This window comes from Musca vetustissima, unplaced genomic scaffold, assembly GCF_032173495.1.
Source record: "Musca vetustissima isolate MV318-11 ecotype Yass unplaced genomic scaffold, APGP_CSIRO_Mvet_v1 utg14495, whole genome shotgun sequence".
NCBI classification, from domain to species: Eukaryota; Metazoa; Arthropoda; class Insecta; order Diptera; family Muscidae; genus Musca; species Musca vetustissima.
In genome coordinates, this window is record NW_026879362.1 from 205,369 (window position 1) to 229,226 (window position 23,858).

General features: G+C 34.3%; 1 protein-coding gene across 1 annotated transcript; it reads left to right on the forward strand.

The window, feature by feature from the left end:
• Positions 1-3,684: 3,684 nt before the first annotated feature.
• LOC133324246 (ATP-citrate synthase) lies at positions 3,685-18,499 on the forward strand. The gene is made up of 8 exons (XM_061533094.1): positions 3,685-3,846; positions 10,682-10,867; positions 10,931-11,380; positions 11,445-12,030; positions 14,032-14,221; positions 16,563-17,796; positions 17,917-18,257; positions 18,330-18,499. Exons 1-8 carry the CDS (start codon positions 3,688-3,690, stop codon positions 18,496-18,498), a joined length of 3,315 nt encoding a protein of 1,104 aa, XP_061389078.1. The 5' UTR covers positions 3,685-3,687; the 3' UTR covers position 18,499.
• The last annotated feature ends 5,359 nt before the right edge of the window (positions 18,500-23,858 follow it).

A 23,858-nucleotide genomic window follows, 5' to 3' on the forward strand; every position in this document is an offset into this window, starting at 1 on the left:
TTCATGCCCCAGACTTCGACGTGCAGATACCTATTTTCAAAGGATAATCAGAAATAAAAATTGAGTCTTCTATTCAGTTTTGAGAAAAAGGTTGTTAATTTAAAAATTCTATGTGGCCGATGCTTTATATTATAATTAAGAATATGGTTGCATTATACCCTCAAAGGCCAATGAAAAGTATTCATCCTACCATAGCGAACACACCTTTTTCACCAAAATAACTTATGAAGCAAAAAATCATACTTAAAATAATTGGATTAGACATAAATCGATTCTGCTATATGGCAATTAAATATTGCCTTTGCCTGATCTATTGATGAGTGATGAATATATAGAATATTCTGGCTCAACACAATAAGTAACGTAAAACTATGGGACCTAAAGAAACAGGTCACACCTTAAACCACTTCGACCCTCTGTCCGATTAAAAAAAAAAAATCCCTAAAAAATATCCATAGCATAACCAGAATGGCGCTTTATGTGGGGGCTATGAACATAACACCGTTTGCATGAAGTTTATGAAAAAACATGGACTTAGATTATTCAATTTCAAGTACAAAAACAACTGTGCATATAATAACACAAATTTTTTAAATTTGGTGAAAATTCAAAATATAAAATTAAATTATAATAAACGTAATTCTAATGTGCTGGAAAAAGTCTACAAAATTTAAAAAAAGTGTCATTATATGCACAGTTGCCTTTATACAGTCACTAAAAAATGATTGTATATTTGAAAAGTTACTTGGGTAGATACAAACTATAAATCAAATGCCTAGTCACTTATGTATAGAAAATTAGATGTATAACAGTTTGAAAAAAAATCCGAAAATATTTGTTATAAAAATATCATATAGCATAACCAGAATGGCGCTTTATGGTGGGAGCTATGAACATAACACTGTTTGCATGAAGTTTATGAAAAAACATGGGCTTAGATTGAAAGTGTTCTGTGAAGAAGTTGCCTTATAACAGCGAATTCGGAATACAAAAATATAGTCTCTTCGGTTGAAAATGTCTATATTGTGTTACAAAAAAATTACCTCCGTTTTATCATCTGTATTTCCAATATTGAAATTAATATATATTTTTCAGAAAACACATTTCTATTCGATTTTTGCTTTTAATATTGAAAATTCAAAATATAAAATCCAATACAGGTGAAAATCCTAAACTAATAAATGTAAGGGGGTACCATTATATATATATATATATATCCAAACGTTGACGGGATATTCAAAATGTTTTTAATGAAAAGATTTGCCGGACAATGGAACCCAAAAATTACCCCAAAATGTATGTTAAGTTACGTGCGAAAATAATATCGATATTTAAGAGTTATCGTTATAAGGAAATCGCTATCCTAAAAAGAGAACCGATATTGATTATTTTTGTAAAAAATAATTTTGTTACCCAATGATAAACAAAATAAATCAAATTACTGCCAAATCGGATGAAATAGGTTCCCAAAATAACCAAATTTGCGAGGCGCCTTAACATGAGGACAACCCTAAAACGATTAATTTTTTTATACCCAATGGTATAAAATATTTTGATACCAAAATATCAAACAGTCAATTCGGACGAAAAACTTGCCCAAATTTCCAAAATATTGAAATTTTTAAATTTTAAAATTGATCGTTTTTTTAAAGAAGAGTTGCTGCTAGCCAATTGGAATCAAAAATATAAATTTATAACAAACACAGATGAAAAACTTTCTTAAAATCCCAAAAAAGAGCACCAATATAGATAAATATTGCCACCCAATGAAAACCCCTTATATAAAATTACAACCGATTCGAATGAAATACGCGCCCATAATAAAAATAATATACCGAATATTAGGTGTAACGTTATATAGGCGCTGTATCAAAAGTTGTGCCGATATATTCAATTTTAAATATAAAACATCTTAAAAATAATGGGCTAATCGGTATAGCCCATGGTATAAAACGGTATAGAATTTTATTCCGATCACGAAAATATTCTTCATTATATCTCTGGTATATATATTTCAAAGAGCTACAAACGGAATAAACAATTTATAAACTCCACCATCTATAAAAAAAAACATTATTTGACAAGATCTGAACGCCCTTAATATTTCATTTTAAATTTGTTTTTATTACGATCTTCTGCCCATAAATAGGTACACACGATTATTGACTAGTTGTCTACTTGGCTACTAAGAAGACAGCAACAGGTATAGACACTTAATATCCCTTACTAAGCAAATAAATTTGCATTGTGTCCTACTTTTGGGATTAGCCAGCGAACAACATCTGGTAACCTTGCACTTGAATGACCGAATAATGACGTTACTACAACATGACAACAACAACAACGAGATTAATATAAAACCTGTCTCAGAGTACGTACCTGTTGTGTGTTGTCAGCAAATCAACAATAAATGAAATCTCAGCTGTTCTCTCACTCTCTGTCATAGCAACGTCAATAGCAACAACAAACTCGTTGTTAAACTCGCGCCACCATCATCGGCAACACCGGTGTCGTCGTTGCAATCAATTTTTCAGAGTTTTTGACCAAAGTCAGGCAAACAACACCATTCAGTTTTAATTTAACTCGTGAAAGGTGTGGATCATTGTGTGGTGTCACCTGCCGGGAGATCGTTTCAAGAAACGGAAAAAAGAAAAAATTAAACAACGGTTGGTGTTTTTTTTTGCTAAGTACGCTTTAAGCGAGGAGTGTTACAAAGATGTTGTTGTTTTGGTGTATGTTGCGTGTGAACTTTGTTTTAAAATAATGTGAAGACGACAACGAAAATGAAAACGAAGAATTAGGGAAATAAAAGAAAAATAAAACACAATTTTTTTAAACTTTGCCCAGTGACACGAAGAAATGTTTAACCAAAAAATATGCATGTTTATTCAGAAGGATGGAGAAAGAAGTACAATGGGTGAAAAAGAAGAAGAGGCGTGAGCCGAAGGGGTATTCATGTTAAAATGTTGTTATTTCTTGGAGTTTGCTTTGACAAGTTTTTGGTGTGTTTGTGTTTGTCTTTTTTTCGGGTGAAGTGAGTTGTGTTAATTTAAACAAAAACGGCAACAACAAACAAAAATGCGCTTGCTTGACAGTCCGTTCGTTTGTTCGTTTTGTGTGTCGTAAGCCGCCAAAAATTAAATGACTTGAAGATGAAGGAAAATAAAAAGAGAAATTTTTTACCGTTGCATTTGTGTAACGTCGGTGGTGTGATGTGATGTGGGACTGTGTGTGATGGGATGATATGAAATGATGAAAAAGAAGATGATCTTTGTGTGTGCGACGATAGTCTGCTGTTGTGTTGTTGATAACACAACTAAGTATTTGTTTGTGTTTTTTTTTTTTGCTGCCTGTCGTATTGCCTGATCGATCTTGCCACTATTGTCGTAACGATTGCATTCATTAACAATAATCTATAATTTTCTAAAACGTTTTTCTATTTATATTTTAAATATGAATTTAAAATCATTGACTGCCAAAGGTCATTGGAATAATTTAAAAATTGCACAGTGGAGAGAGTTTTAAAATGAAATACATTTAAATTATCTAATTAAAATATATTAATGGTATTTCTCCGTTTTTTTTCATTCCAGCACACTTTAAAATAATTATAACAGAAAAAAATCCCCTTCACCTCTAATCGCGCACTATCTTCAAACAATTTTGAATTAACAGACCACACACAAAATGTCAGCAAAGGCTATTTGTGAAGCCACCGGCAAGGATATTTTGAATCGCCATCTGAATGCCAATGGTGCCGGTTTCCAGACATGCCGCTTTGCCACAGTCAACATGAAAACCGATTGGTCTCAATTGGCTGTTGAACAGCCATGGTTATTGAATACGGTAAGTACGATTTTGGTTATATTTTTGGAATAGAATTAATAAAATAAGGCTTAAATAATCTTTAAGGTCATCTCTTCTATGGGAAGATGATGAGAAGGCTCCTACACGTAGCCTCAATTGATACTGATATATAATTTTTCGGGAATTTTATACCCCATATCTCGCGAGGAATGCATTTAAGGACACAAAGAGAGCTACCTATGGTTAAATTAGATAAGCTTTTAAATCATTCTGATGAAAGGTGACCAAAAAATCTAATTTTTTTAAAAAAAGTCCACATTTGAGGGTTTGGGAATTTGGAACCTAATATATCCAGAAGTATATAATTGCTCTCAAAAAGTTATGTTGCTTAAATCAAGCTACCTATGTAAACATTTTCAGATTTTTTCTGAGAGGTAGCCCTAAAGGAAAATTGTTCACAAAATTCATTGGTTGTCAAATGCGGCTAAAATCTTCAAAATACGAAATTTTGAATGTAGAATGGGTCCTGGTCAATGAAGATCCCTATTGTTTTTGTTAAGATCGGTTAATATTTAGTGGATGAGATAGACCAAAAACTTTATTTTTGTCTGATTTTCTGGTCGCTCAGAGGCGAAATGGACATAGACCCGAGAGGTTGATATTATATCCTAGAGGAGTGGTTGAATTTTAAATTGGTACCATTTATATTGTCGTATGTACTCGGATGTGGGAGTTACACTTAAATATTTACAGGTGCTTACGCATTCAGACATTATTTAGTAACCCATTACCACACTAGAGGGCGGAAATAAAAATGTTGGGATAAAGTGGACCGAAAACATAATTTGTCGTACTTTTTCGAGTCGATCTATAGGCCACAATTGAAAGCCGAACATCACAACAAAACCCATGGTGAAGGGAATCTGGACAAGTAATTATGGGGGATGTACTGAATATTGGAAATAGTCGGAAAATAGGTCTAAGGAAGAGGTGCTGTTTACCTCTAATCGGTAAAGAGGGTGCAAATATCACGAAATATTGCCCAGGCTCGAAAGTAAGAGTTCCGTGGTAGTTGTGTAGGGTATCGTATGGTCGGTCCCGTCCGACTATACTGCTCCGCTCACTGGTTTTTAAATATCGTTAATAATAATGCTATGGAAAATATAATGAAAAATGTATTGAATTTCTAATAAAATACTCCTGAAGAAACGTTGAGTAAAAAATGAAATACTTTTTAAAAGTATTGACCAAACACATTAAAATAAAAATTACCTCATTGGAAATTTTCATCAAGAAAATGGTTGAAAAACTTGGACCTTCAAAATACCCATGTTCATTAAGCCCTGCCAACCGTAAGATCATTATGATCTATGACCAGTAATAAATGTGGAATTCATTTATAGCCTCAATGTATCCATGTCCACTGATCAGACTTTGATGCAAACGCGATATAATTTGCCGATTATATTAGATCGAGGGAATTTCTAAATTCACTTTTCCTTCCAGATTCCTTTTTTAATTCCTTTTATTCCTTATTTCACACTAAAATGGGTCACTTCCAATGAAAATATTATAGCTGATGGGGACAAAAAACCCATAACGCTTTCTTAATAAATCACATAAACAATAGAAATATGCCATATATAAATATTAAATGACCTGGCATTCATTCAAATCCATTGATTAATAAATATTTATAATATGCTAAGCTATTCATGGATGGTGTTTATGTTAGAAATAAAAAATCAACAACAACAGCAATTATTTCATACGAAACTTGTTGAGGCATAACATTTGGTGTGCCACCACTATCTTGCATAATAACCAATCAATCGTATCGAAAAGGTAAAACTAAACTCATAAATTCGATATTATGAATGGTGGTCATAACAAAAGAAAGAGAAAAATAAACTATCATTAATCAAGTGAAAGTAATATTGTGTGTTTAGCCATGGTTGAACTTTATCCAAATTGCTAGAAAAATATTAATAGACCAAATTATCGTACCAAAACGAGGACTTGGATTTTTTAAACCAAAATTTCCTATAATTTGAATGTACACTTCATGGTGAGGGGTATAAATAGTTCGACCCAATCCACTTGTTTTACTTATTATATCATTTACAGGAATTGAAAAGTATGTTTCTCATAATAAAAAGTAAAATATCATTTCGAACTCTCCTCGATTTGATCAGTTCCCGCTCTAACTCTTTCATGACTCATTTTTGTGTCTTTCAAACATGATGATATTATTTTTCCAATAATTTTTTTCTTTTATTTCATTGCTATAGAGATAAGAATTTGCTATGCATTTCGTCGGTCTTCAACAATTGTTTAAAGAGGTTCTACTACCAGTAATCACAACCTATCATTGCTGTTATGGGGCCATAATAAATAAATATACATTTCATTGCAGATTTGTGATAAGTTTTTTCAGCATGAAAAATCTGAAAAATAGCGTTCACGTTGCAATACAATGATTATGTTTACTTGAGAGATTAAATATGAGGAATTACCATATGTATGGGCATTGGGGTCTTCAGGCTATCAGTCAGTCATTCAGTTCACACGTGCATAAGAAAAAAAAGAACAACTGGAGCTTTTGTTTTCGGATAGAAATTTAATAATACCTTAGGTGTTATTGTACTCTATCTCAAATGTTAATAGATGCGCGACCCCCCACCAAAGATTTAATCTAACATATTTTTTTCTTTAGTCTCTAAGTGGACTCAACATTCTCGCCTGATCTGAAGGTGCATTTTTTTGTTGTTTGATTACTTTGTCGTGATCGTAGGGTGTGTGAGGAGGCCGTATGCTTCATATTTCTCAGACCATTCTCCTCCGTACACATGCTGCAATCGCATGGCATGCTACTGAGGGGAATGCCTGTGCTGTTGTGCTGCTAGTGTGTGGTGGTGTGCCGGCTCTTTGCCATTTTAAGTTTTGTTTTGAATTTCAGAATATTGCTTTGCTTTATCTCGGCATAATTTTATGGTTTAATAATGTAATCAAAAGGTATACCACGCCATAGCCAGCCATCAACCACGAACACGACCTGAATTAAACAGATGTTCGTCTTCGTCGTCAACTATCACCAAGTAGCAGTCGAGTCTTAAATGGCACACGTTTTTTATTGCATAAAAAAATAATTATTATTTGTCTGAGTATCAGCTATGCTCAGATTTTTAGGTGGTCGCTTTATTCGGATACCAAACGACCACTGTGATTATCCTTAACAAAGCAAGAGACCTTAATAAGTACTCAAAATGAAGACCTTAATAAGTACTAATGATGGATATACTGGAGGATTCTACTGCAAGATGCCTTAATAAGTACTCAAGGATTAATCTTCCCACTTGATCGAAGATGAAGGATATCGGTCCACTCCTTCTGGTACCTCCTGAATAAAATTGTCAAAATTTTGGTGATATTTTTTTTTTATAATATTACGTAAACGGAATACTCGGTTTAAACTAAAATTTGCAAAACTTAATATTAGAACCATGAATGTGTACCGTTCGATGATGGGATTTATCGGCCCACTCCTACTGGTACCTCCCGTACAAAGTGTAAAATTCCAGGCTGGAAGATGTACACTGAGGCTCCAGATGGCTAAAAGTCACTGAACTTTGGACATGCTACTATCCTAAACACAAAGCCACTTTGTGACCTTCTAGAGAGGAGTGGACCGGCGACTGCATAAGTCTATAGTCTTGAGGCGTCAATTAAGTCGTGTACTATTAACTCAGAAGCGGTTCGTGACTCCAAGGAAGCTCTGCTTGATATTCGCCAGATATTTAACTTATGTTGGGTTTCAGGACGCAATGAGGAAATGAGATAGCCGATGACCTGCCCGAGGAGGTTCACTGTCGTCCAATCTACCTATTAAGGAATCTGTACAACCTCATATTGGCTACTTTATTGGCAAAATCCGTATGAGCTACTGTGAGGTAGTCTGCAAGAGATGGTCAACGGAACCTGGATGCCGGATTTCAAAAACCATTTGACCAGAATTCTCTCGCCGTAGAACTTCTTCGCTTCTGTTTAATAGTTACAGGGAGATAAAAATCATTGTGGGGATCATAACAGGTCACTGCAGGATTATATCATTCACTTCCACAATAAACGGAGTGGATTGTTGCCGTCTATGTGAGGATGAGGAAGACCTGGAAACAATTGAACATTTACTCTGTAGGTGTCCATCGCTAATTAGCAGAAGACACCGGCAGTTTGGTAAATATGAAATAATAGAATAGATTCCAAGCTGATCCCTAGCTTTGTTAAAACTCGAACATGTTAAAATTGTTTTTATACACATCGTCTATCTTACCCCCACACTTTTCTAACCGGGAAGAACACAATGGGCATATGTCAGTGAGTGAACGTCCCTTAACCTAACCTAGATTATGCCCGCAGATTGAACCTATTGGTCTACTCCTCTGGTACCTCTCACCCAGTGTCAACATTTTTTTTATTTAATTTGTTAATTCTCAATATCAAGCCAAAATTGATTGTCCGATTTGATTCAAATTTTGAACATAGTAATATTTTAGCAAACCTAGATCAATGTCGGAGATGGGAACCTCTCTTTGTTACCCTCCAATAAAAATAATAAAACCTAGGCTGAGGTAAAACAGACCGATACTCTCTTTAAATGTTTTTTTACAGCTTCTAGGGACTCACTGGGAAACCCTAACAAGTATTTAGTTTAAAATCTACTTTTTTCAATTAAAAACAATATTTTCATTAAACACAACACAAATTTGGCCACGTAATATAGCGTTTTAATTTTTGTATTCCAAATTATTATTCCATTTGTTCTTCCTATGTGAGTGTGATGAACGAACGCATCACATTTCATAAGCGTTATAATTTATGTCTACTTAATTGGTTGTCATTAAATAATGTGTTTTTTCGCAAAAAAATGTTCTTTTGTTGTTGTTGTCTTCTTTTTCCATTATCAGTATTTTGTGACTGCGAAAAAGCCTCTCCCATCTCAACATTTTTTAAATGATAAGAATTATTTTACTGATTAATTGCTGCTTATGTTTTATTGTGTGTTAATAGCATAGCTGCTGGTGGCACCCTATAGCCCCCCAGCAACGATTTTTTTGTGTGTCAACCTAGTTTTATTATTTTGACACTGAAAAATTTAGTTTTTTTTTTTAAAGATAACAATAGTTTGTTTTTTCTTTTCTTATGGGAAGTAATCGTATCACGCCATAATGACAATGTCAATGTTAATTGTTTGATAATCATCGTTTTAACATCAGATGCTGCTTTGGGTATTTAGAATCTGATGATGGGTGGGATAGGTTAGGTTAGATAGAATTTAGAGTGGAATATAGGGATGTGAGAAAAGGATGAGATAGCGAAAAAAATTATATTGACCAATTAGTCCGATGATGAAAACACCTTAAAATAAAATTACTAAATATAGGGTGAAAACCCCACATACGATTTTTGGCAATGCTATGGGTTTTAGTAGTGGGATCTATGCCGAGGCAGAAGCGCTAGAGTACCAATATTTTTGGAATTTTATTTTATTTTTATATCTTAAATGATTTTTTACCACAAAACGCATTAATTAACGCCTATGAACTTGCTTTAACGGGGATTAGATGTTTATCAACTTATAAACAGGTATATTACCTACTTTGTAGATTAAAATATATATGTATATATATATATATATATATTTGAAATCTCATATAATATATGATTCATAGATGGGGGATCAACGACATTCTAATAAAAATAAATTATTTCAACTCTTTATTTGTACTCTTTCTTTTTTTAATACCAGCACCAAAATTGCGCATTTTTTCCCCTCACATTCTTATTCTTCTTATAACAGTTCTTTAAATGGCAAGCACAAATATCTAATTTCGCATTTGTTTTTGCCTAATCTAAAATGCACAATGTTGAATTAAATGAATTGAATATAATTGCGATTTTTAAAATAAAATAAAAAAATTCAAATTAAAATAATTCTAAGGCTACAAGAACCTGTTTTGTTAACAATGGACAGAATTTAAAGAAGAAGCAGAAAAAAACAAATGTGAAATTAGAACATTTTCGAATTACCAGCAGTTTAAATTTAATAATATCTGTAGATCTATAAAATCTACTAGATGTATAATTGCTCTGCAAGATAAGGTATTTGATTTATTGTTTGGCTCAGAAACTAAATACACTCTAATACGCCCAAAATATTTCTTTGGACTAAAATCGAAAATCTGATTCTCCTACATACCCTTTATTTTATCCTTATAATTATTTCTCTTGAATACTATCGTACACAGGAACATCATAAAGGAATAACCGAAAATTTCAATGAAAGCAATAACAAATATTTTTTCACGTTCTCAAATCAGGAACCAGTTATTAAAATATAATTTGTTTTACCTATAGTCTCAATAGATTAAATATTTAACCAAATGAAAACAAAATATTGCCCCTGCAATCCAAAACAATGTAATCCAATCCCAGTTTTTTAATAAGACAATTGAGAAATTTATTTAATTATTCCGTTAAGTAAATATAACTTGGGGAGAGGTGGCTCCGACAACTAATAATAATATTTGTTTTGAATTGAAAAATAAAAAAAAAAACTATTGACTTAAATCAGGTGATGTGTATGCATGCAGTTTTTACAAAAGCACCTAGCTGTGTGATAGTGTGTGTGTATGCGTACGACGGGCATATGGGTCACACTTGTGTAGTGTCGTTGTTGTCGTCTTACCAGATTTCTGTTGTTGTTGTCACTTAGATTATTTAATGAAATGCATACGCGACCATAGAATATTTGACGCAAAACTTGAACTTATAAACGATTTATTTTAATTTCCTTTGCTTCTATTTGATTTTTCAGCCATTGGTTGTAAAACCCGATCAACTTATCAAAAGACGTGGTAAATTGGGTTTGATTGGTGTCAAAAAATCATTTGACGAAGTTAAACAATGGATTGGCGAACGCATGGACAAAGATCAACAGATTGGCAATGCCGTTGGCAAGCTGAGGAATTTCATTATCGAACCATTTGTGCCACACACAGATGTAAGTCTCACAAAAAATCCTAACTGTAACATTTTAATGAAATCTCTCCCTATTGCTTTTTAGGCCGAAGAAATGTATGTCTGCATCTACTCTCACCGTACGGCTGACACCATTCTATTCTATCACCAAGGTGGTGTTGATATTGGAGATGTTGATGCCAAGGCCTTGAAATTGGAAGTGCCCGTAAACACTGACCTCTCGTTGAATGACATCAACGAGAAACTCTTGACTCATGTGCCTGCTGCCAAAAAGGAGCGTGTTGCTAATTTTGTTAATGCCCTGTACAAGACCTATGTTGAGTTGTATTTTACATATTTGGAAATTAATCCCTTGGTGGTTACCGATACCGATTTGTATATATTGGATTTGGCGGCTAAGCTGGACTCAACCGCTGATTTCATTTGCCGTCCTAAATGGGGTGATATTGAATATCCCCCACCATTTGGTCGTGATGCCTTCCCCGAGGAAGCCTATATTGCTGATTTGGATGCCAAGAGTGGTGCTTCATTGAAGGTAATGCGAATTTGAAATGTTCATTTAAATTCCCACTTACTCATTTCTCTCTTCTCTCCTGTAGTTGACAATTTTAAACAGAAATGGCCGCATCTGGACCATGGTTGCCGGTGGCGGTGCCAGTGTTATTTATTCCGATACAATTTGTGATTTAGGTGGTGCCGCCGAATTGGCCAACTATGGCGAATACAGTGGCGCTCCCTCGGAACAACAAACCTATGAATATGCCAAAACCATTTTGAATCTAATGACCTCCTCACCCAAACATCCCGAGGGCAAGGTTTTGATCACCGGCGGTGGCATTGCCAATTTTACAAATGTTGCAGCCACTTTCCGTGGTATAATTACCGCCCTACGGGAATTCCAACCCAAATTGGTAGAACATAATGTTTCCATTTTCGTGCGTCGTGCTGGTCCCAACTACCAAGAGGGCTTACGCAAGATGCGCGAATTTGGCAGCACCTTGGGTATTCCATTGCATGTCTTTGGTCCCGAAACTCATATGACTGCCATTTGTGGTATGGCCTTGGGTAAGCGACCCATACCAACGGCAGCAAATGCTGAATTTTCAACAGCAAACTTTTTATTACCCGGCGGACAAAATGCCCAGCCCGAGCTGAGAACCCTAACCGGTGATTGCCCCAATGGTGGTAAGTGGTTTCTGCGAAATTTTCTTTTATTAAAAATTCAATTTTTTGGGTATTTAAATTTAGAATATTTTTGGTTGATATGAAGGTATATATGGAAAAGATTTCATAGTCATTGAGCTAGAATGAACAGGGAAAATGGGGTGACATTCACAGGCATCTCTTTATGAAATTGATGACTATGATAGATGGTTTTCTATAAATGGAATAGTAATTAAAAATTGAAAATGATTCTCGAAATCAATGAAAAGATCTCCGCTGGTCCTTGCCAAAAATCTTTAAAAATTGGAGATCAGCTTGATCTGGAAATCTGGTACCTCCCCCACAAAGTGTTAATATTTAGAAAATTTGCTTATTCAATATCAAACGAATGAAATGTCCGATATGACATTGAAAATTAGAGATCAGTTTGATCATAAAATTATTCTTTAGAATAACGACAAAAGTCTGCCTGAACTAAAGTAATATATGGTATTGAAAAAATTTATTTTTGAATTCCAAAGCTATGGTGGCTTGAGTATATAAAAAAGCTCTAAATATCTGATCTTAAAGAAACAATGAAAAATATTCTTTAAAAACTCCATTCTTAGAGCTCTCCAGAACCTTAAAAATAATTATTTTATACATTTACACTTAGATCTCTCCAAAATCCGCTCTTTGAGTTCTTCAGGTCCTTAAATAATTATTATTTTAAAAACTTTACACTACTTAGAGCTCTCCAGATCCCTAAAAATTATTTTTTAAAAAATTCACTCTTTGAGTTCTTCAGGTCCTTAAAAATTATTCTTTAAAAACTACATGCTTAGAGCTCTCCAGATTCTTAAAAAATACTATTTATATAATTTAGATTTAGAGATCTCCATACTCTTTAAAAAAGCCACGAATCAAACATCTGCGGAACTGCAAAATTATCCTTAAAACCCACATACGGACCCAGAAAAAATATTGTTTAAATAAAATAATGTCGAGTACAAAAATTAATTTTATTAACGATATTTTTTATAAAAATTCACTTTTCCGTATCTTTTTTTAAGACATTACTTTTAATCGGCTCCTTATTTTTATTGGCTTAGGTTTACTCTTTAAAAGTTCCGAAATACATATATGAAATCTTTTCATAAAAAATATCAACCCCACTTACAAAAATTATTTAATACGTATATATGTATATGCTCCTTTTATATAGTTATCATACAGAAAATATATCTTGTAACATTTCTTTACATCTTTTTCGTCTATTTCTCATTTGGTTCTTTTTCGAACGAATACGAAAAATAAAATTGATATATGTGTATCCTCCTTTTGTTTTATGTAATTGATTTATTTTTTTTATTTTTATGACCACTCTATGTAATCCGGCTTTTACTTACTTTATTGTGATAATGTTGAATTTAATATATTACACTAATCATTACAAATTATCATTCAAAAATCACAATTTCCCTAAACCCCTCCACATTCCCATTATTCCCCAAACATTCTTCACACACACTCTCACACAAATTCAAACTAATATCTCAACTAATCGTGTTTGTGTCTTATTGTCTATTCTGTTCTGTCTATTTTTATATTGTATTGTATCCCTATCTCCCCTTGATAATTTGTTTGATTGTTATTGTTATTATCATTTTGGTATCACCTTTTATATCCCCCATTCTTTGTTTGTGTATGTTTTCTCCTATTTCTCCCCACCACCGTTTGATGAATTGTCACCACCACCATCATCTCCTACGTCCGTCCTACGTAATGTGTGCGCGCGTATGTTGTATCTCTCGTATCCAAAAATCCTGTGCCGTTTCGTGATCGTCCACTGTGTGCCTGCGAAAAATAAAATGTGTTTACTGATCAAAATCCTTAAAAAAAATTAAAAAAAAAATTGCAACAAAAAATCATTCATTGTATGTGTCTGGTAATGTTGAAAAAAAAAATCATATCTCAAAATCAATCACAATCAAAAACACACCACCTACACCCAAAATCTCGAATAAAAATCGAACAAAAAAGGTTTAGGTTCACCCCAACAAACGATTAAACTCCCACCTATCTCGGCAGATGATACGAAAATCAACAATGACGTTGCTGATGGTGGCGTTAATCTAACCCGTAAATTCTTCACAAACAAGACCAAAGCCATCGTCTGGGGTATGCAGCAGAGAGCCGTACAATCTATGTTGGATTTCGATTTCATTTGCAGGTGAGTTAAAAAAATTGTTATAATAGATAGAATAGAAAAATATTCATTAAAAAAATCCTCAATTGGAGTTCTCCCGTACCTTAAAAATACTCTTTAAAAAATCCATGATTGTAGCTCTCCAGATCCTTAAAATAATATTCTTTTAAAAATCCACGATTAAAAAAAATTAAAATCTCCAGATCCTTGAAAAAATTATTCCTTAAAAATCCACAATTGGAGCTCTCCAGGTCCTTGAAAAAATAATTCTTTAAAAATCCACGATGGAGCGCTCCAGGTCCTTGAAAAAATAATTCTTTAAAAATCCACGATGGAGCTCTCCAGGTCCTTGAAAAAATAATTTTTTAAAAATCCACGATGGAGCTCTCCAGGTCCTTGAAAAAATAATTCTTTAAAAATCCACAATGGAGCTCTCCAGGTCCTTGAAAAAATAATTCTTTAAAAATCCACGATGGAGCTCTCCAGGTCCTTGAAAAAAGAATTCTTTAAAAATCCACGATGGAGCTCTCAAGATCCTTAAAAAATATATATTCTTTAAAAAATTAAAAAGATCCACACTTAGGAAACTCCAAGTCCTTGAAAAAATCCACGCTTAGAGAACTTCAGGTCCTTAAAAACTTATTCTTTAAAAAATCCACGCTTAGAGAACTTCAGGTCCTTGAAAATTTATTCTTTAAAAATCCACGCTTAGAGAACTTTAGGTCCTTGAAAAATCATTTTTTAAAAAATCCACGCTTAGAGAACTTCAGGTCCTCGAAAGAATATTCTTTAAAAAATCCACGCTTAGAGATCTTCAGGTCCTTAAAAAATTACTCTTTAAAAAATCCACGCATAGAGAACTTCAGGTCCTTGAAAAATTATTCTTTAAAAAATCCACCCTTAGAGAACTTCATGTCCTTGAAAAATTATTCTTTACAAAATCCACGATGGAGCGCTCCAGGTCCTTGAAAAAATAATTCTTTAAAAATCCACGATGGAGCTCTCCAGGTCCTTGAAAAAATAATTCTTTAAAAATCCAAGCAGAGCTCTCCAGGTCCTTGAAAAAATAATTCTTTAAAAATCCACGATGGAGCTCTCCAGGTCCTTGAAAAAATAATTCTTTAAAAATCCACGATGGAGCTCTCCAGGTCCTTGAAAAAATAATTCTTTAAAAATCCACGATGGAGCTCTCCAGGTCCTTGAACAAATAATTCTTTAAAAATCCACGATGGAGCTCTCCAGGTCCTTGAAAAAATAATTCTTTAAAAATCCACGATGGAGCTCTCCAGGTCCTTGAAAAAATAATTCTTTAAAAATTTACGATGGAGCTCTCCAGGTCCTTGAAAAAAATAATTCTTTAAAAATCCACGATGGAGCTCTCCAGGTCCTTGAAAAAATAATTCTTTAAAAATCCACGATGGAGCTCTCAAGTTCCTTAAAAATATATATTCTTTAAAAAATTAAAAAAATCCACACTTAGGAAACTCCAAGTCCTTGAAAAAATATTTTTTTAAAAAATTCACGCTTAGGAAACTCCAAGTCCTTGAAAAAAATATTTTTTTAAAAAATTCACGCTTAGAGAACTTCAGGTCCTTAAAAACTTATTCTTTAAAAAATCCACGCTTAGAGAACTTCAGGTCCTTGAAAAATTATTCTTTAAAAAATCCACGCTTAGTGAACTTTAGGTCCTTGAAAAATTATTTTTTAAAAAATCCACGCTTAGAGAACTTCAGGTCCTCGAAAGAATATTCTTTAAAAAATCCACGCTTAGAGAACTTCAGGTCCTTGAAAAATTATTCTTTAAAAAATCCACGCTTCGAGAACTTCAGGTCCTTGAAGAATTATTCTTTAAAAAATCCACGCTGAGAGATCTTCAGGTCCTTAAAAAATTCCTCTTTAAAAAATCCACGCTTAGAGAACTTCAGGTCCTTGAAAAATTATTCTTTAAAAAATCCACCCTTAGAGAACTTCATGTCCTTGAAAAATTATTCTTTACAAAATCCACGCTCGGAGATCTCCAGGTCCTTGAAAGAATATTCTTTAAAAATCCAAGCTCGAAGATCTCCAGGTCCTTGAAAGAATATTCTATAAAAAATCAACGCTTAGAGAACTTCAGGTCCTTTAAAAATTATTCTTTAAAAAATCCACGCTTAGAAAACTTCAGGTCCTTGAAAAAATTATTCTTTTTTTCTTAGTGAACTTCCAGATTATTTAAAAATCTTCTCTAAAAAATCCAAAAAATAACTCTTGCAAGTCTTAAAAAAATTCCGGCTTAGATCTGAGCTTGTCCTTAAAAAATCTCTAAGAAATCAATGCCTTTAGCTGATCCTTGAAAATATTTTCTTCTCTTCTTTTCCCTCTACAGACGCGATGAACCATCTGTTGTTGCCATGGTCTACCCGTTCACCGGTGATCACAAACAAAAATTCTACTGGGGTCATACGGAAATTCTGATTCCCGTCTACAAGAAAATGTCCGATGCCATTAATAAACACAAAGAAGTTGATGTTATGGTGAATTTTGCCTCCTTACGTTCGGCCTACGAATCGACATTGGAAGTTTTGGAATATCCACAAATACGCACCGTGGCCATTATCGCTGAAGGTATTCCCGAAAATATGACACGCAAAATGATATTGGCTGCAAATAAGAAAGGTGTGGCGATCATTGGACCCGCCACTGTTGGTGGTGTTAAGCCAGGTTGCTTTAAGATTGGCAACACTGGTGGTATGCTGGACAATATTTTGCATTCGAAACTCTACCGCCCCGGCAGTGTTGCATATGTCTCGCGATCTGGTGGTATGTCGAATGAATTGAATAACATCATTTCAAAGGCCACTGATGGTGTTTTGGAGGGCATTGCCATTGGCGGAGATCGTTACCCCGGCACCACATTTATGGATCACATTATGCGCTATCAAAATGATCCCGATGCCAAGTTAATTGTTCTACTTGGCGAGGTAGGTGGCACCGAGGAATATGAGGTGTGTGCTGCCCTTAAGGATGGCCGCATTACCAAACCCTTGGTTGCCTGGTGTATTGGTACCTGTGCCTCAATGTTCACATCCGAGGTACAATTTGGTCATGCTGGTTCATGTGCCAATTCGGATCGGGAAACTGCCACGGCAAAGAATAAGGCGCTGCGTGAAGCCGGTGCCTATGTACCCGATTCGTTTGATTCATTGGGTGATTTGGTGCAACAAGTCTATGCGGAATTGGTGAAATCGGGACGTATAGTGCCACGCGAAGAAGTTCCACCACCCACTGTGCCCATGGATTATGCCTGGGCTCGTGAATTGGGCTTGATTCGCAAACCGGCGAGTTTTATGACCTCCATTTGTGATGAAAGAGGACAGGAGTTGATTTATGCCGGTATGCCGATTAGTGAAGTTTTGAATAAGGATGTTGGTATTGGTGGTGTTATTTCGCTGTTGTGGTTCCAACGTTGTTTGCCACCCTACGTCTGTAAATTCTTTGAAATGTGTTTGATGGTCACGGCAGATCACGGGCCAGCTGTATCTGGTGCTCACAACACAATTGTGTGTGCTCGTGCCGGCAAGGATTTGGTGTCCTCGGTTGTCAGTGGCCTTTTGACAATTGTAAGTAAAATTTAAAAAAAGTTCAGATTCAGATCAGAAAATATATATTTTTTTTAAATCCTAAATAAAAATCTTCTTTAAACTTGTTATTAATATTCTTTATATTTTATTGTTTTTCAGGGTGATCGTTTTGGTGGTGCTCTTGATGGTGCTGCTCGCCAATTCTCCGAGGCCTATGACTCCAACTTACATCCCATGGATTTCGTAAATCAAATGCGCAAGAAGGGTCAATTGATTATGGGTATTGGACATCGTGTCAAATCCATTAACAATCCCGATGTGCGTGTCAAGATCATCAAAGAATTTGTTATGGATAACTTCCCCGCCTGCCCCTTATTGAAATATGCCTTGGAAGTCGAAAAGATTACCACCAGCAAAAAACCCAATTTGATTCTCAATGTTGATGGTGTCATTGCCACCTGTTTCGTTGATATGTTGCGGAACTGTGGATCATTTACCAGGTAATGGGGGGAATGTTTTTCGAATATTTCAGGTTTTAATAACGGAGTTTTTTTTTTTTTTTGAAATTCCAGTGAGGAAGCCCAAGAGTACATTAATATTGGCGCCATCAATTCCTTGTTTGTGCTCGGTCGCAGCATAGGTTTCATTGGCCATTACATGGATCAGAAACGTTTGAAACAAGGACTTTACCGCCATCCTTGGGATGATATCTCCTATGTGATGCCCGAACAATTTAATTAAGTTGTTTAAAAAAGATGAGTACGGATGGATGGATGGATCCTCCCCTCCTTCCCTCCAAGGCTAAAAGCATCATCAAGCATCACATTGTGCGTGAGAGCAAGAAAAAAATATGTGTTTCCTTACCCTGCTACTACTTCTTCATTCATTCTGGGAAATGTGTATATCCTCTGCATAAAACCACAACATCCAACAACCATGTCGTCGTTTTTCATTCCCTTAATTTTTGTAAACTTTCATTTTCCTTATTGTGGTCCACCACAATTTACATTATTTTTTTACATACCTACATGGCATTTATTATTACGAAAAAAAAAAAATTCACTCATAATTTTATTCGTCGTCGGTTTTTCTTTCCAATTATTTTTCTCTCTCTCTCAAATAGTTTTTAAAAAATGGTTTTCTAATATTTGCTGCTAATTGCTACTTAAATTGTTCTCAATTATGGTTATCAATTTATGTACACAATTGAATGTGTATTATATATACATGCATGTATTGATATTAAAGAGAATTTATTAATAATATATCTATTTTATTACAACTACACAAATAATATATTAATTTTTTTGTTGTGAAATGAAAGTGCATTCGAAATTTACCGAAACAATTAATTAAAAAACATTTAAATAACCATGTACTTGTTGTTGACTTGCAAAGAAAAAAAAATAATTAATAATGCACAATTGTTCAATAGATTAAAAATGAAACACACACACATGCGCGGTATATAAACAAATTATTAGGACTCTTATATATAATAATTATAACAACAAAATACTACTTACTATTATTATTATAACAACGCTAACCATCTATTTGGCTAGTAAGTTTAAGAAAATTTAATAAGAAAAATCTATAACGGAAAAGAGTATAAAATATAATTATAAACACAAAAAAACAAAAAAAAAGAATAAAATATTTATAAAAAAACAAATCGTCGTTATTATTTGATGGGGGAATAATAATAAAAATAATTTATTTATTTGTTAATAATCAGCCCAGTCACCAAAATGTGGGAGAAATTCTATTCCTACGGAAAGAATTACTCTCGAGTGAAAGATCCTCAAATCGTAGAAAATATAGGAGTAAAATTGTTGAAATATGGCATCTCTTTTTAATCAACGGTGGGTCTTTTTCTTTGTGCACCCTTATTATACTTAGAGCATATTTATAGGATGTTGCTACTTCCAGAGAGCAACAAAGAACTTCAACAAGATTGTCAATCATTGTAAGTGCATAAAAGTTAAAAATAATTGAAACATCTGATATGTATTTCCCAATAGATTCAAAAAATACTACCGGGTAAGCAAACCAGCTTTCCAATACTTGTTGGAAGTTTTGGCGCAATATGCTCCTACAAGGAAAAACAAGTCTGGAATTCCGCGTTACATTTTTTTGCTGAAGGTGGATATAAACTGGCGTTGGAAAGGATTCTAATGTTTGTATGGCACAATCAACATTTAGTTCTATCCTCTCCAAGGTGTTGACTGTTTTCGAAGCTCAACATTGTCCTAAGTCGATAAAAGTGCCAAAAAGTTCCTGTTCCTGTTTTGTATTTTAAATTCTGTGCAGCTTTTTGCCTTACATATTTTTTTGGTCAGCCCAAAACTATTTTAAGTAATTTTGAAGAATGAATAGATTATTTCATTCAAAGGAATGTGATAAATTTAGTACCAAACTTATTTCCATTCGGTGATGCCCTTATTTGGTGGTCCCGTCCGAATTGAGCTCATTTTCCGTTTTTTTTTTCCAAAACCGAGTAAGAGACTCTTTGCTCCCTTTATAGATTCCACGTGAAATGTCAGGATGTAATTCCAAAACTGACACTAAATGCTGCAATTGGGTTTTATTTGTCTTCAACCTACAAAGGATTTATTTATTTCTATTTCGATTTATATTTGAAAACCCATACTTACATTTTTTATCTCTCTTCGATTTTGTTTGTGAGATATTTTGAGAGGAAAGTGCAAATCGAACTTTCTTTTTTCTCCTTTCTCCCTTTAATTCCGCGCGGAATTTTCTTTACGATTGGGAAAAAGGAAGAATAAAGAAATTCCGCACGGAATTATTTTTGATGATTGGGCTGAATTAGTAATAATATTTAAAAAAAGAATAATAATAAGCATGCTTTTTTTAAACATTCAAAGTAAGCAAGGTAAAAATAGTCTCTAAATAATCTGCACTTCAAAAATATTCGGAACAAGTTGAGTTTAGGGGCTCATCTCCGATTTTTCTGAAATTTTTGTCATAGGTAGATCTCGTCTCCCTGATCACGAAAATATATGACTTTCATGGGGGAAGTCGATAATTCCCGAGATATGGACCTCTAAAGTTCCGAAATTCCTATGCTCATAACTTCGTTATTTATGAATCGGTGAAGGTAATATTGGTATGATTGTAAAGCGTACACATTATATTTCCACTTAAATTCGTCTTAATTAAAAATTATCCAAAATAGCCGGCCTTCGGCCGGGGTTTTAAGACTTTCTCCTATGGACAGGCGGAAAGTTCGGCTAACGCATCAACAATGTTTTTTAAACTATTTTTTTTTTTTCTAAATAGCCGACCTTCGTCCGGGGATTTAAGACTTTCTGCTATGGACAGGTGGAAAAATTGGCTACGCGATTAAAATTTCCTTTATATCAAAGTTTTTCTTATATAGCCGGCCTTCGGCCGTGGATTTAAGACTTTCTCCTATGGACAGGCGGAAAATTCGGCTAACGCATCAACAATGTTTTTAAACTAATTTTTTTCTAAATAGGCGGCCTTCGGCCGGGGATTTAAGACTTTTTGCTATGGACAGGTGGAAAAATTGGCTACGCGATTAAAATTTCCTTTATATCAAAGTTTTTCTTATATAGCCGGCCTTCGGCCGCGTAATTAAGACTTTCTCCTATGGACAGGCGGAAAATTCGGCTAACGCATCAACAATGTTTTTAAACTAATTTTTTTCTAAATAGCCGGCCTTCGGCCGTGGATTTAAGACTTTCTGCTATGGACAGGTGGAAAAATTGGCTACGCGATTAAAATTTCTTTTATATCAACGTTTTTCTTATATAGCCGGCCTTCGGCCGGGGATTTAAGACTTTCTCCTATGGACAGGCGGAAAATTCGGCTAACGCATCAACAATGTTTTTAAACTAATTTTTTTTTTCTAAATAACCGGCCTTCGGCCGGGGATTGAAGACTTTCTGCTATGGACAGGTGGAAAAATTGGCTACGCGATTAAAATTTCCTTTATATCAAAGTTTTTCTTATATAGCCGGCCTTCGGCCGCGTAATTAAGACTTTCTCCTATGGACAGGCGGAAAATTCGGCTAACGCATCAACAATGTTTTTAAACTATTTTTGTTTCTAAATAGCCGACCTTCGGCCGGGGATTTAAGACTTTCTGCTATGGACAGGTGGAAAAATTGGCTACGCGATTAAAATTTCCTTTATATCAAAGTTTTTCTTATATAGCCGGCCTTCGGCCGTGGATTTAAGACTTTCTCCTATGGACAGGCGGAAAATTCGGCTAACGCATCAACAATGTTTTTAAACTAATTTTTTTCTAAATAGGCGGCCTTCGGCCGGGGATTTAAGACTTTTTGCTATGGACAGGTGGAAAAATTGGCTACGCGATTAAAATTTCCTTTATATCAAAGTTTTTCTTATATAGCCGGCCTTCGGCCGCGTAATTAAGACTTTCTCCTATGGACAGGCGGAAAATTCGGCTAACGCATCAACAATGTTTTTAAACTAATTTTTTTCTAAATAGCCGGCCTTCGGCCGTGGATTTAAGACTTTCTGCTATGGACAGGTGGAAAAATTGGCTACGCGATTAAAATTTCTTTTATATCAACGTTTTTCTTATATAGCCGGCCTTCGGCCGGGGATTTAAGACTTTCTCCTATGGACAGGCGGAAAATTCGGCTAACGCATCAACAATGTTTTTAAACTAATTTTTTTTTTCTAAATAACCGGCCTTCGGCCGGGGATTGAAGACTTTCTGCTATGGACAGGTGGAAAAATTGGCTACGCGATTAAAATTTCCTTTATATCAAAGTTTTTCTTATATAGCCGGCCTTCGGCCGGGGATTTAAGACTTTCTCCTATGGACAGATAGAAAATGCGATCGAAATTTTCTTTTAAATAAACATGTTTCTCTAAATATCCGTCAATATTACCATTGTCGGCCTATAAATGTCCAAGTTATGAGCATATGAATTCCGGAACTTCAGAGGTCCATATCTCGGGAAATATGGGTTTCCCCCATGAATGTCATATATTTTCGTGATCAGGGAGACGAGATCTACCTGTGGTAAAAATTTCAGAAAAATCGGAGATGAGCCCCTAAACTCAACGTTCCTTTTTTAAACAAATAAATAAATAATCGTCAATTTTTTTGTACGTCCAATAGGGTTATGTAGATCGACGTTTTATTTGTCAAAAGGAAACGATAAACGAGAAATCGATTTGTTGTTCGATATTTGTATATGAACTATTGGTCTGTTCCCGTAATGCAGGAATCTACAATAGAATAGAAAATAGGTCCACACATAGATTGTAACAGTCTGATTTTTTTGAGTGTTCAATTTTTTTAAATTTTGTTTATGTTACCGGTCTGGGATGCTTGAATGGTATTAGGAAGGCTGAGCTCGTCGGATTGGGGGAGTTCTTTCCACACCAGTAACTATTAACTGTTCAAAGAGAAATATATTGTAACCATTTCAAGACTTACAGCCTGTTTTTGTAAAATTCCAAACGAACGAATTCGAGTGACTTACGACTAAACTCCTTGGTTTTGAAAAATATGTCATTTATTTTCGTTTTGATTCGGAAAACATTTACAAACATAAATAAAGGTTTGGTCGTAAGTCACTCGAATTCGTTCGTTTGGAATTTTACAAAAACAGGCTGTTAAATTTTATGCTTACTTAACACAATTTTAGAATCAGTCGTAACTGTACGAGTGGTGTTTTCTCGTAGGGACACCTCATATATTAAATTCTCCCACCCACTGCAAAGCATAAGTAACTAGTGTCCATGATTCTCATTTTTAGTTACTTCCCTAATAAAATACGAGACCCTACTATACCGTTAAGTTATCGCCATCAACAGTTCCAATAAGTAGTTAATTATTCCATGTTAACCAATTTATAATTCATTTATTAAAAAAAAAATTAAATTCCTTACGAAATATAGATATAAGCATATGGCTTAAATCGAATACACTTTTAAGAGTGTCATAATTTAACATTAATAATTTTAAATTTATGAACAATAGAAGTATTAATTATCATGAACAAAAATTAATATAATTTATATAATCTGCATGTTAATTGCTTACTTACTCAACTGATACGAAGTTGGATTAA

Excerpts from the sequence above, each read along its gene's own strand:
- LOC133324246 (XM_061533094.1), top strand. The coding sequence starts at position 3,688 with ATGTCAGCAAAGGCTATTTGTGAAGCCACCGGCAAGGATATTTTGAAT. Across the intron at positions 11,381-11,444 it reads AGAGTGGTGCTTCATTGAAG|TTGACAATTTTAAACAGAAA; the intron begins GTAATGCGAATT and ends TCTCTCCTGTAG. Across the intron at positions 12,031-14,031 it reads CGGTGATTGCCCCAATGGTG|GTTTAGGTTCACCCCAACAA; the intron begins GTAAGTGGTTTC and ends CGAACAAAAAAG.